The sequence below is a fragment of the Ostrea edulis genome, chromosome 6 (assembly GCF_947568905.1).
Source record: "Ostrea edulis chromosome 6, xbOstEdul1.1, whole genome shotgun sequence".
Classification (NCBI taxonomy): Eukaryota; Metazoa; Mollusca; class Bivalvia; order Ostreida; family Ostreidae; genus Ostrea; species Ostrea edulis.
In genome coordinates, this window is record NC_079169.1 from 33,933,704 (window position 1) to 33,948,491 (window position 14,788).

At 35.4% G+C, this 14,788-nt stretch overlaps 2 protein-coding genes and 1 long non-coding RNA gene across 3 annotated transcripts in view; 1 reads left to right on the plus strand and 2 right to left on the minus strand.

Moving 5' to 3' along the window:
* Nucleotides 1-2,087: 2,087 nt before the first annotated feature.
* LOC125647745 (DNA-directed RNA polymerase II subunit RPB4-like) lies at nt 2,088-10,172 on the minus strand. The gene is made up of 5 exons (XM_048874544.2): nt 9,796-10,172; nt 5,272-5,329; nt 4,404-4,526; nt 3,110-3,205; nt 2,088-2,603 (listed from the first exon to the last, which is right to left on the minus strand). The coding sequence occupies exons 1-5, from the start codon at nt 9,872-9,874 to the stop codon at nt 2,525-2,527; spliced, it is 435 nt and encodes a 144-aa protein (XP_048730501.1). The 5' UTR covers nt 9,875-10,172; the 3' UTR covers nt 2,088-2,524.
* Nucleotides 5,331-7,851, minus strand: LOC130046730 (uncharacterized). Its single transcript, XR_008795718.1, has 2 exons — nt 6,443-7,851; nt 5,331-6,330 (listed from the first exon to the last, which is right to left on the minus strand). It is a non-coding gene; the product is annotated as an uncharacterized LOC130046730 (long non-coding RNA).
* LOC125648042 (40S ribosomal protein S11-like) overlaps nt 6,274-14,788 on the plus strand; it is a 46,770-nt gene continuing 38,255 nt past the window's right edge. Inside the window, exon 1 of the mRNA XM_056139389.1 lies at nt 6,274-6,299. The gene's annotated coding sequence lies outside the window, so the exon portion shown is untranslated. The remainder of the gene's footprint in view (nt 6,300-14,788) is intronic.

The following is a 14,788-nucleotide window of genomic DNA, read 5'->3' on the forward strand; positions in this document are numbered from 1 at the left end:
CCCACCCGCCCCATTTTTTTGTGAAGTTTGAATGATAATCTACTAATTAATTTTACTTGGCCTAAACAAAAATTGACACGAGCCTAGTTTACAAAACAAAGAATTGTGAGCTCTGTACATGTATCTCCCACGTACCTTGACAACTTACACTCAAATTTGTTGACCATTAGAAATACCATAGTTAAGCATTCTAAACATTAACATGATTCCCATGGGCCACATCGCTCACCTGAGTCACCTTTGCCCATATCTGAAGACTTTCCATACATATTTGCATGTAAATTTTTACAAACTTGAATCTGCACTATGTCAGAAAGCTTTCATGTAAATGTCAGCTCCTCTGGCCCAGTGGTTCTTAAGATTTTTAAATGACCCTACCCTTATTTTGCATTTTTGTGATTATCTCTCCTTTGAAGGGGGCATGGCCCTTCATTTGAATAAACTTCAAAGCCCTTCACTCAAGGATGCTTTGTGCCAAGTTTGGTTGAAATTGACCCAGCGGTTCTGGAGAAGAAGATGAAAATGTGAGAAGTTTACAACAACAGACAAAAAAAATTCAAAATTTTCAGCTCAAATCGTGTCCATGTCCCTTTAATGTTAATACACCTATTATTTAAAGCCTTTCATCAGTGTATGCACTTTTGAGGGCAGTGAAGTTTTAAGAACACATCTTGTTTTATACTGTTGCTGAGCATTAGAATTTAGCTTAAGATATTCAGAACAGGAATTTTTTTTCTAGATTACATAGCCCTTGGGAGTAGTGATACTTTTTCACTAGTACTCAGCTGACCAATAAGGCCTGTGGGTCTAGGAAAAACATTGAACATATTCTAAAACTTCCTTCACAGAGTATCTGACCTGTCAACTCTGTATTTAGGGTGAAGTTTGATTCGATCAGGAGTTCAGGATTCACTTCATTGTAAATGCCCAGTTATTTAGCAGTCTTCAGGTATATAATGTAATGATCATGTTACTTGTGTCTCCATTTACATCTCCATTGCATAGATCAGATTTCTGAATTTTATGATGATGTCCACAATTTGTTTTGGCAGATCTTCTAATCACCGACTTGTAGAATTAACAGACCTTGTGAGGTTATAGTATAATCTGCAACGACATCCTATTAATGCAGACTCCCCACTCAGAATACAAATCCAATATCCTTCACTTAATAAGTTCTGCAGCATGATAAATGAATGGGTAGACTGTAATCCTAATACATTTGTCCCTAAGGCTGACAAGTGGGACAAGAAATCTTCGATGTCTGGGGGAGTTGTTACTCTGAAGTACATAAATATGCAGCACAATCTGACTTAATTTTGGAATTGATGTAGTTTCCTATGTATACAGTAAAACAAATTTTCTGCTAACAAAGTTATAGGCATTCTCCAGGGCCCGTGAAAAACAATGTGTTATATCCAATACAATTTTCGTTATTTTCCTCTCATAGGGGAATAAACATCACATCGCAATAACTAAGCTTTAATGTTATAAAGCATGTTCATTTTAAGTGTTCATGAATTTTTTTTTTTCATCCTCTTCACAATTGATATGTCTTATTTGTATGTTTTGAGAATTGTTCCTTCTACTGCTGAAATTCACAGCAGTGAGAATGTATTATCGCGCCAACACCCACTGTGACACGGGACCTCCAATATTAAGATCATATCCGAAAAACAAGTGCCTTTCACTTCTAGTGGCGTGTACTTGGCAAAGGAACCGTCCTACATACATTAAAAGTCTGAAGTTTGACCTGGCACTGGATCAAGATCAAGAATCAAACCTGGGACTTTTTTGTTGACACCCAAGCACCCTAACCTAGGCTACAGTGATCAGTGAATCTGTTTGTAAAATTTACAATCCAGGTATTCCAATCTTCATCTTGAAAGATGAATATATAAATTTGTAAAATTTCATTATTGATCAATACAATATTTTATCATGTTTATAACGTGTGTACATTTCAAAGGGAAAAATTCAAATAAAAATAAATTTTCCTACCATTTTGATATAAAACATACTTGACGTCTCCATAGAAATAGGTCAAACGAGCACAGGTGACAGGTTTTATAAAACAAAGTTGAAACTAAATTAGCATGTTTTTAATGATCATGAATAAACACAAATGATAACTACAAAAACTGTGACTGAACTGGAATGAAAGATAAAAGACCCCCAAAAAATTCAACATTCATGGTCATAAAAATAAAGAACTCATTACTTGATTAGTAATATTGTCCATTTCCCCAGAAATCTGCCAAATTTTCCATTATGATGTACTAAAATACAATGTCCTTGTACATACTTGATGCTTCATCCAATATTAGTCTCAGTGACTGGGGAAGATGTCACATTGAGATATCTTTAAATATACACATGTGATCGGTGACTTGGACAGATGTCTGACACATTGAGATATCTTTAAATATACACATGTGAATCACATGATAATTTAATTGTCTTGCTGTCTTTCCCTGAAGGTCCTGCCTTGTCCGCCCCCATGTCGTCAGTTATCTTCGTACTCTCAGTACTGGAAGCTTCTCTTGGTTTTGATATCTTCAAGTAACTGTTGAAGTTCTTCATCTTCAAATCTTCCCTCCAGACTGAGTGTCAAAAATCAAAAGACATTGATTACTTTATAGCAATCCGCAAAATTACCAATATCAATAATGTGAAAGTCAGTATTTTTCTTACACAAGAGTAATATATGGTACTGTATGCATCTGATGCAGTCTGTAATACATCGTCGCGAGCCATGGTTACTGAGTCCGGTAGTACCTATCTTACCTCATAGTAGTGTAAACAGAGACAATAGGTGTGGCTTGGGACAATGTCTGTTATAATGCTATTTTGAATTGCACTATACAGTTGCTAGTTCAGTTTATGATGTATTCTAGCATAAATAATCTATTAGCACACATGACTTGTCCCACAAGACATTAAAAGGGAAGGCAACCCAAATTTTTTTACATGATAAATGATAGAATTAATTATATGATTAAAAATTTGCATAATGCATCATCTTTAATGCAAGTTGCTGATTTCTTAGTGCGATGACAGTACACGTGTGTGACTCATTAAACATGATGCATTATGTACACTGGCTCACCTGGGAATCAATGACTTGGCCTCCTCAGCGTTGTCTGGACACAAGTTTGCCAGGGCTGCCAACTCAAATTTGTGTAATTTCTTCTGCATTAATACACTGTGAAGAAAATTGCATTCTTTAATAGGTACAGAAAACTGAAATAACAATCATGTCATGTGACATCAACAGTTACTATTATTACTCATAAGGTTTGTTACCGACTGCCTACATGTCCATGGAAGGTGAGGTGAAGTTGTTGATAGTTGGTAACAAACCTAAGAATTGTTTTGTTTTTTTTCAGTATTAATACGTTTTATACGTATAAGAAAGAAAAACAATTAAAAAGATGTTTCAAATGCCATGTCACCATCTAAATTTTGCTACTTGCTACAGTGTATCTATAGAAATTTAGACAACAATCACATGACACATTTTATCCAGTGACAGAGTGGCATTCTAGTCTGTGGCAAAACAATAATCTGTATGAACATCTTTGAATAAAACAATGAATGAGCATGAATCATTGTACACGAAATGGTATTTTATTGATTAGATAAATTTCAATTACTGTATTTTAATAAATGTGTGCACTAAACTTTTTTACACTGGGAATGTCAATTTCACTCTGATACATTATTAGCTTTACAATCTTAATTTTAGCCCACGTAAACATGATAAAATAGAATTTAGAAAGTTTAGTGCATTGTATGTACCTACATGTATATCAATACATCAAGCTACATGTGCAGAAGTAACTGTTCAACTTGATGGTACTGTTTGCAAATGCATTGAACTATAGATATAAAAATATGACTACACTAAATTTTCACATTTTCCAGAGAATGACTTTACAATTATTATCAAGAGCATCACTAATGTTTCACATCTAGTGAAAATCCGGATATCAATCATGAATATTGGTTAAGATTTTAGTATATTTGTCTGAATCTCTTAGATGTTTGAACTTATGGTCGATTACCTGCATGGTTATAATAAGTGTTTGCGTGACAGTGACATGCTGACCTTCCAAAAACATGGATGTTTATAAAAGGGGTTATTACATGAGTAACTCTACTGTATGCTATGAAGATCATGAAAGCAAAATAAAGTATGGTTGTCTTTTTCTATTGTAAACGTCAAAATCTTAATTGTTCGCTACTGTGAAGTGTTGGTTTGATTAATGAATAAATTTAAGGGATCATTTTATATGACACACTGGACAGACTAGTGAAATGCTTAATCTTGCTACGTATAACCTATTGAATAACTAGTGCCTGAATTCTTTATATTCTATAGAATGAGATCATCTTCCCACCTTCTGATAGCAGATATGGTCTCTCTGTTTTTGAATTTTGAGAAACGACTGGTATAGTTCAGTGTTTTCATGAAAACCTCAGACAGCTCCTGTTCCTCCTCTGCACTCTCATTCTGGGTCTTTCTACAACGTGTTACATCCAGTTTAAACAATGTAAAAAAAAACAACACCCACACTTACGTACCAAATAGATACAATTATACACTCTTTTGACGTTAAATGAAGTGCACGCTATGGTTAAGAGAACAAGAATAAATACAAATTTATAATCAATATCATGAAAAATCGCTAAAATGCATCAAAGATGCGTATGGCCGAGTTGCAGTTTGGAAAATTATGCAAGCTTGCATTCACGAAATAAAAACATGCACATATTTAATATAGTTTATAAGTATGAAGCTTTGAATGGCCGCAATAGGTATTTAGTGTGATAATGACCTTGAACTTTGGATTTCAAAGGCAACATGAATCTAGAATGTCATCAGGATTTGAAGTCTGATAAACATGCACCAGCAAGTACATGTGTAAAAGTTAGAGGCAAGCTCAAATCTACAGTATATAGTGAAAAAGAGACCTTGACCTTATGTTATGTAAGTCTCACAAAGATACCCCAAGTAGTATGAAAGTTAGAGACCGGACAAGCTAATTGTGGACGTTGCCCCCCCCCCCCCCCCTCCCCTGACTGGATGCCCATCCTTCGCCAATTTAAAAGCAGAGATTTGCTATGCAACTCGGCTAAAAATTTGAATATCAATCTTTAAACAAAGTTGCCATAAACTGGGAAATCTTTATTAATCTTTGACAGCTAAACATTTAAATTGTTATTTCATTTTTGACAGCTGAATATCAAATTATTTTAACCACTTGCCTGTGTTCCAACAGCATCTGCACCTCTGATACTAAAAGGGTTTCTGCATTTTCAAATTCTACAAAAACAAAGTAAACATTGAAAGGATCTATCTAAAAAATTGAACACTATAATATATAAACATAATATACATTATACACTGTTTGTAGCAAGTCGAGACCAATACCTAATGCACATTGGTAAGACCAGGATTAGAATATTCAGTCTACTATGTAGGATCCTTACCATGCGACCCACATTAAGGACCTAAAGGCAGTACAACAGGAAGCTGCCAAATTTGTCTAAAGTGATTACAGAAGTCATAATCCTGTTAGTGTAGCAGCACTGCTAGACAGGTTGAAGTGGGATTCCCTCTAAGCACGAGATACTAAAAGCAGACTGGTGATGTGCTTAAAAATACAGAGGAACTTAATAAAGCTGGACAGCAAGTACTCAATTAATTTTACACCCCTGGAGATACCAGAATGCACGGTGGACACAAAATCTGGCAGTAGAGAACCGATAAAGATATCTTTGACAATTCTTTTTGTCCCAGATCCATGTGGGACTAGAATGCCTTACCAGAGGATATTCTGGTTCTGCCTGATAATGGCCACAATCATCTGGTTGATTATTCTGCCTTTGAGAGAGTGGAAGATGGATGCTTGATGCAAAATGGATGCTTGATGGAAGTTGGACAACAAGATGGTGAGAATGCCTTGTCTTGCACAAAGATGGTATAAGTCTATCACTCTTGTCAATAACAATTTCATTATTTACGAATTTGTAGTGTGGTGAGTCTGGCATGTCTACAATGATGTTCTAGTGGTGTCCAGTCGAGATGTTCCATCATACTATCCACATTAGATCTGTTTTCGTATCTGTTGCTGACATAACGGGCTGCTCTTCTTTGCGCCATGTCAAGTCTGTGGATGTCTTTTTGATGATATATGAATCCCAAACTGATGAAGCATACTCAACCAGGCATCTTGCTAATGATTTGTAGGCGTTCTCTTTAACAGATGTTGAACTGATATTGAAGTTATGATGTAGGAAGCCTAATACCACTTCAACCCAGTCCTTAGAAAATTTCAGAGCTAAATTAGATCAAAGGCTCGGAGACCTGATGTCCCTATAACAGGTGCAATATGTGCATGTACATGATTTTAATGGGGAAGCAAACTGTTTTTACCTTGGTCAGAGTATTAAAACACTCAAACTGGTTGAAAACCCTTCCCCTAGGCTACTGCGAGATATTCTTGTGAAAAAGTGATTATCCCTCTCTAGCGAGAGTAAATATATCCCATACAATCGAGCAAAACACCTGTGGAGTACATCTCTTCGTGTTTCACATGAAAAGAAGAAAAAGTGCTTTAATGTTTGATACTTCTGCAAATATATAAATCAAAACAAAAACACTCACGATGTGCATTGGATTTCAGACTGCTTCCCTCTTACGCAGCAATGTTGATTTGCCAATATTTCAATAAAGACATCAAAACACCTGTTTATGGTAATGTTTACTTTCTTGTTAAAGAGGGATAATCGCGTTTTAGAGAGAATATCTCGCTATAGGGGAAGTGTTCCTTCCTAACCTGTCACAAGATGAGTTCAATACTAGAACTGAGTTCTCCTAAAATAGTATTATACACACCTGTAGTACTTTTTTTTTTTAAATCCCAGGTGCAAGCATAGGAGTCGGCAATTTTAGAGGACAAAGCAGGGTTCGAAATTAACTTTTTCAAGCACTAGTCCGTACGGACTAGTAACTGTTGATGTTCACTAGTCAGCAAAACATTTCACTAGTCCGTCCAGTATATAATAAAATGATCTTCATTTTATTCAATAGTATTTAATCAAATCAAACACATCACAGTTGCAAACAATTCAATTTCTGACACCTACAGAAGAAAAAGAGACCACCATATTTTATTTCGCATTCAAGATCTTCAGAAGCATACAATATTAACCTCCGAGTTAATCCTTTTATAAATGTCCATAAGTGTGTTCGAGATCGACGTTCCTGTTGTTTTGGTGCTCAGATCTTAGAGTCACAGGAGTTCGAAATTTTATCAATAAAGTAAAAAAAAATTCACTCGATTGACCAAGTCATGAGCTATAATGTTATGAACTACTGTGTTAAGAGTCACGAATGTCGAGAAACAAACGTGCATGTTCTCAGACCACACTACTTGCAATTCTTGCACCTAGAACAAGTTCTCGTGATGTGTACTCGGCGTTTGGAATCGACAGGAATTTGACAATTTGTGCACGTTCGAAGAACGGTGGTCTCGAACACACTCCATGTGTTAGGAAGATCAGGCTGTCGTAGTCATGCAAACACTTGACCATGCAGGTAATCAACCATAAGTTCAAACATCTAAGAGACTCAGACAAATCTTGCTAAAAATCTTTACCAATTCAAGATTGATTTCTGGATTTTCACTAGTCCGTACGGACTAGTGCTATAGAGAGTTCACTAGTCCGACACGTTTTTTTACTAGTCTCGGACTTACGGACATGAGTTAATTTTGAACCCTGCAAAGCCCTCTCACAGCCCAAAGGGCCGTGAGAGCGAAGCTTTTCCTATAGGTAACACATATAATCATATATACATGTTAAAAAGGAAAATATAGAAAACTAATGAAAAATTAAACCATACCTATGGAACTTGAAAATTTTGGTCCCAATGGCGTCGATTCGAATAATAGCGCATGGACATGTATTTCTCCATTTTGAATCTCGTGTACCCAAGTTCACGTCATTCTGAGATGTTATATAAAATTCATAAAAGAATGTAAATCTTTTATTCTTAATCAAATATAATCACCCCTCCATTAACGCAATTTTACCATGTCTCCTATATTTGTGAATTTGCTACACAGCAACGCTGAATATGACTTCTGGAGAACTCGTACCCAGGAGAACTCGTCATTTTATCTGATAAATCTGGGTACGAGTTCTCCTGGAGAAAAAAAAATGTTATGAAAATCTAGGTACGAGTTCTCCCGGAGAAAAAACTTTGTCATTTTATCTGATAAATCTGGGTACGAGTTCTCCTGGAGAAAAAAAATTGTTATGAAAATCTAGGTACGAGTTCTCCAGGAGAAAAAAAACTTTAAATTATTTTATTAAATGGATTCTCATTGGAGAAAAACTATGCCTTTATTGTTATATAAATTCTGGTAAGAGTTCTCCTGGAGAAAAAGTTTGTCATTATATAGTAATCAAAATTTTGATACGAGTTTATCTCATTACCATTTTAGGTATTGGAATCTGGGTACAACATCTCCTTGAAAAAATCGAGGATTTCATACATTATACATAATATGCTATGAACATGCCTTTCAATTGAATAAAAAAAAAAAGTAAATACAATGATCATACTTGTTTGCTGTTTTGTTTTTCATTTGAATTACCGTTTGGCTTGAGACAATAATTAGTATAATTATGGCAATTAAACACCAATTTTAAACTTGCAACATTGTATTTTTATAGTATACCTCTATTCTCCGGCACATGGTGGAAAACTCGTACCCCGATTTATATGTCAAAATGACAAAGTTAACCAGGAGAACTCGTACCCAGATTTTTATGACAGAAATGACAAAGTTTTTTCTGTAGGAGAACTCGTACCCAGATTTATCAGATAAATTGACTGGTTTTTTTCTCCGAGAAAACTCGTACCCAGATTTTTATGACAGAAATGACAAAGTTTTTTCTGCAGGAGAACTCATACCCAGATTTATCCAATAAAATAACTGTTTTTTCTCCGGGAGAACTCGTACCTAGATTTTTATAATACAATTGACAAGTTTTTCTTTAGAAGAACTTATACCCACATTTCTATTTGATAAAATGACAAAGTTTTTCTCCAGGAGAACTCGTACCCAGATATTGATGGGTATGACTTCTCTTGGAGAACTCGTACCTGGGTATAACTTCTCCAGGAGAACTCGTACCCAAATTTCTGGGTACAAGTTCTCCTTGGTACGGGTTCTCCTGGGTACAAGTTCTCCTGACACCCTGAATATGACGTCACAATGCAATGTTTACATCAGTTGCATAGAGTTTCCCGCGTTTAATGAATAGGCGGATCAAAAATGTCTAAAGTTAGAATACTTTGATTGAGCTTTGTCCTCACATGTTAGGTGCCAACTTCGGGACATTTTTTGCCCTGTTATGGATCTAGATACTAATGCCAATACTTTTTGCTTCGCCCTCAAACACGGTCACGCCGTAAGACATATTACCTGTAAAAGTCTATAATGTAAACAACAACCTCTGAACTTCGCGAACGTAGATAAAACTTCCGACTCCTGATCCTGTGTAGTCCGAAATAGCTGACGTTTTCCTGGCTTTTTTCTGATTTTGTTATTTACAGTGCCAAGAAAACGTCAGATATTTCAGACTAAATCCTGTGGTGCAAGCCTCTGTGATCTGACTTAGATTTCATTTATTGAAAAATCGGGTATCCATTGACTAAGTTTTCAAGCTATCATAAAGGAAGCACATTTAACTTTTTCAAAGACCTATAATTATTACCCTTTGGAAACTGTAGTTCGGCGGCATCTTCCTCTGGAGCTTCTGTCGCATTTTGTGGACCATTTGATCCAGACGCCATGATTAAACGTCTTAGTCAATCATGAGTATTATAAACAGCCTATACGATTTTCTTCATTTTAAACGCTACAGTGACCTAAAATATTGTTCAGCATAAATTGCTGAAAAGACCCATTAGACACGATGTAATATTTGTCTCTGTTCCATTTTTATACTTAAAATGTCGAAAAAAGTTTCATACATACTCTTCTTCATAGACGCCTAACACTCATATCTAATCAGAGAAAAAAACCAATATGAATATATACGCTTCCTGGCTGTCAATTTTGCCATTGCGGTCGACCCTGAACCCACAGTGGGGACTGTTTACCGGCTGTAGACGGATGGGCTACATTGTAAGAGGACCTTTTAATCCACTTATATAAATGAAAAATGTAAAATGCACTATCTGTAATACCGGGTTCGTGATAAGTTCTGAACTATTCCTTATTCTGAGGGGGGGGGGGGGATACTCAATACCAGGGACAAAATATAAAAATAAATGAATGATACATGTATGATTTTGTCTGGTGCTATATTCATGCACTCAAATCACTGATTGTATTTTGAAAATTATTGTTCTATGATATAATCTATAATATGTGCCTTTGCCAGTAATTGTTATTGTACTTGTGCAAATAAATCATTGTCATTGTATACATTATTTTAATAGAGAAAAACCATACAAAACTGATCGATCAAACCAATCAGAAAAGGTAGAAATTAAACTGTACCAGTTTCAATATCGAATCAATCGATAACTAATTGTAATTTCTAAAAAGATAAATAAATACTAGTATATGAATATAACACATTCTATCACAAACAAGACTTTATGAGAAAGTCTTTATAATTTGTTGTTTGATTACTTTCATAAAAATACATGTAATGAGGTTAATTACGGTAATTATAATCCACAGACACAGTCTGTGGATACTGGATAGGAATGTTTCGCATTAATTGGCCTTAATAGTTAATTTAGATATGTGAAGTATATATACTATGTGCTTATTTTGTTAGTTGGTATTGTATGTATGTTACTCTAGGTGGAAGTGGATATTTCACTACCTGAGAAATAATTTTGTCCTATAACACCGTCTCTTGCTACCTTTTGTATTATATTATATATGACTAGCAAAACAATATAGTGTGCTACATACGCATTTCCATTTCAATAGAGTCTAGCTGTAATCAACATATGACACCCCCTCCTATCCATGATGAGTATTGAGTATGTCTCAGTCCATATATGAACATTAATTATATTTGTGTACATAACATTATATTTGTACTAGAGCTCAGTCATATAATGTATTGGGATTTTAATATATCATTTATGTTGAATGTTATGCCCTAATTTGAAATAAATAAATCATATCGTATATGTTTAATTATTTGAAGATATTTTCAATTATTTCAATATATCAATCCAATTTCATTGCGCGCAATAATTGAATTGTTGCGCGTTTTTATTTCGTTTAAAACGGTTCCATATTAAGTGTCACCTGACACTTTTCAATATGTCTGAATTTAATGAGTCATATGATTGTACATGTTATGTTTAAGCCAAATAAAAATAAAGACACGAGGTGTCTACTACATATATTAACTGAGATTTTGATTTATTGATTAATATATTTCACCAGCTAGAGCAAACTTCAAATCTCAATTCTTCTTTCTTTGAATGGAAGTTTATGCGTGTGAAATGTTTTTTTCTGAATATTTATGCTCTGAAAGTGAACTTTGAACAATGTATCGATCAATTTTATACGAATGAACATACGATTACACATGTTACAAGAAGTCTGAGCCAATGAATTCTTTTTGCTGCACTTTTTCCATTAACAAACTCAAGGTGAATTTAAAGAAATGAAGAAAATTACAGATTATTATACTTTCACACATTACACATACACATACACAAGCATTGGTCTAGTCGTAAACAGTACAAAATACCGAAGCAACGAAACCTGTGGATACCGTATTTACATTGTGACGTCTCATTCGGCAAACTTCGGTAGATTCCGGTACCCTACATCTACGTTATATGGAATCGACCGAGGTGATCCGAGTGTTTTCCGCATGGAACACATGTCATTGTTGACATCCAGTTCTAACCAGATCAAATCAGCTGAGAGGATTTTGTACCAGACTGCACCTTGAGATCGGTAAGAAAAAGTTTGTGCCTAGAATTTATTCTTCACATAAATCACATGAAGTTGCGTTGTAAATAATGGTGTATTTAGTGACTGTACATAATGGAGCGGGTATCTTAGTGCATTAGCATATTAAATGTTGCGTCATCGTACTAAAATCAACTGGAACTGGACAGTATTTAGATTGCAAAAGGAATATCTTAGTTACATTGTTGAATTTTTTTTTTTTTTATTTGTTAACAGTTAATACATTTTTTGGGAGATTGGGTATAACGTGGATTGATCGGATCCTAAATTACACATAAAGCTGTATAATTTAATCAGCTGTTAATATGTAGATCTAACTGGTGTGTCTGCTAGGATAATTTTAGATATCATAGGAAACCCGGGTGGTACTGGAAAAGTTGTATTGTATTCACTTATTCGATGTTTAAATTATGATTGTTTGGATGTCATGGGAAAGCGAGGAGTCTTGAGCCTAAGGGAGGGGGGGGGGGGCGAGCGGGGGAGGGAGTTGGGATTGAGAGGAAAGTAGAGGTTTCGGGGGAGGGGGATGGATGACGAGGGACAGGAAAAGAAAGGGAGGGAACCAGATCCCCCCCCCCCCCCTCCATCTGTGGATATATAGATTTATAATCCAGCTCCTTTCTCCCCTTCTTTTTAAATAAACCTGTTTTAACTGCATTCACACTTGATCTTCATGCATGGGTCAGTTATTGTATGATGTTTTATCATTTTGTTGGGCTTTGTCCTAGAAAATTGTGTTAAGATTACTAAGGCCTTACCATGTAAATGCATGATGCAATGCATGCATATTTTAGTCAGTGAAGTTATTAAAGCCGAGAGGTTTATACTTGTATGTGTAACTTTGATGTATTTTGTACATCATATCAAGTGCATGACTACAAAATGAAAAGGCTTCTCTACAACAGATCTATTTTTAAAGATGGAATGAATGAGTCATACACAAAACAACCTGCTTGTTTTAGGATTACAATACAACAACACCTATCAGTTTGAGTGATTTTAATATGTCCTTGAAGGGGGTCTAAATACAGTTCAAGTGCCCTCTCATTCATATCAAATGAACTTGTGATCCTGATGTATTGGGCAAGCCCCCATTTAGTTTGATGAGGATCCCATGTATCATGCATTTTCAAGTACAGGCAGACAATGTACTTGAGATTTTACATAGAGCTGTTGGTTAGTGAGTTTATGAATAATGATAGGTACTGAAGTATCTTATTAGAGCAGTCAGAATCTAATGCCAAGAGAACGAGGAATCATTGAATTCCCATTAAATCCCACTAAATCAATACCATACTGATGCTGCATCTTTCATGCATTCTGATGGTGGTGTTTGAAGACTACTGTTACAGTGTACTGTGTATCATATTGATACATGTTGCCATTTTCTGCACATTCCTAGAATTGATTTGTCACACCTCAGATTTGGTTTTATTCCCAAGATGTGGAAAAATCCAACAATTCCGTAGTCATGTTTGGTGTTCATTAAGATTCAGTGGACATATTAGAAGGTGGCCTTGAGATGAGAAGTTTCTCAAGGTCTGACTGAAAAATTGTTCTGAACAATTTAGTGGGGGCTTGACAGGATTGCTGAATTATATGCCTAGAGTTCATGATCAAGGTCTAGTGTCTTAAAGGACTACGGTAGCAGTTTTTAAATTTTCTTTCTGTAGTAACTGAATGACCAATTATGCATTATATGATGTTTATTTTGACCATGACGACATGATAGGTTTAAGTACCAATGGTAAATTTAAGTGATGAGATCACCCAGGTCCTTAATCAATGTAGGAAACCGGACTGTATGTGTGAAGTTTTAGTGATTTACAGGAATCTGGAGAGTGTTTGGTGTGTGTGTGAAGTTTGACTGATTTACAGGAATCTGGAGAGTTTGTGTGTGTGTGAAGTTTGACTGATTACCGGAATCTGGAGAGAGTGTTTGTTTGTGTGTGTGAAGTTTTACTGATTTACAGGAATCTGGAGACTGTGTTTGTGTGTGAAGTTTGACTGATTTACAGGAATCTGGAGAGTTTGTGTGTGTGTGTGAAGTTTGAATGATTTACAGGAATCTGGAGAGTTTGTGTGTGTGTGAAGTTTGACTGATTTACAGGAATCTGGAGAGTTTGTGTGTGTGTGAAGTTTGACTGATTACCGGAATCTGGAGAGAGTGTTTGTTTGTGTGTGTGAAGTTCAACAGATTTACAGGAATGGAGAATGTGTAGTTTGTGTGTGTGAAGTTTTACTGGAATCTGGAGTGTTTGGAAAGTACATTCTGGTGATTGGATATAGATGACAGGGCTTGAAGCTAACTTTTTATGTCATCAGTCCAGCCGGACTGATAGGGTATAATTTCAACCAGTCCGCAGAAAAATTTACCAGTCCAACAGAGTTTTCCAGAAATAATTAAACATATTTCATTAATGTTATTAAAATGAAATTTAGCTCAATATGCCTCGGACAATATTTCAATGTTCAATTAAATGTGGGATTTATATATTACGTCTTCATATATCTACAGATCGAAGCATGCCAAATGTGTAAATAAAATTTCATAAACTTTATATTTTCCAAAATGATGCTTTAGAAAATTAACCAGTCCCATCGGACTGACTAAAACAAATGTCAGTCAGTCCGCCAGACTTTTAACAAGTCACAGACTGACGGGCATATGTTAATTTCGAGCCCTGGATGATACTAAACTGTGCATGCATCAAAATCTTAATTAAAACTCATACCATATCAGTCTTTCATGA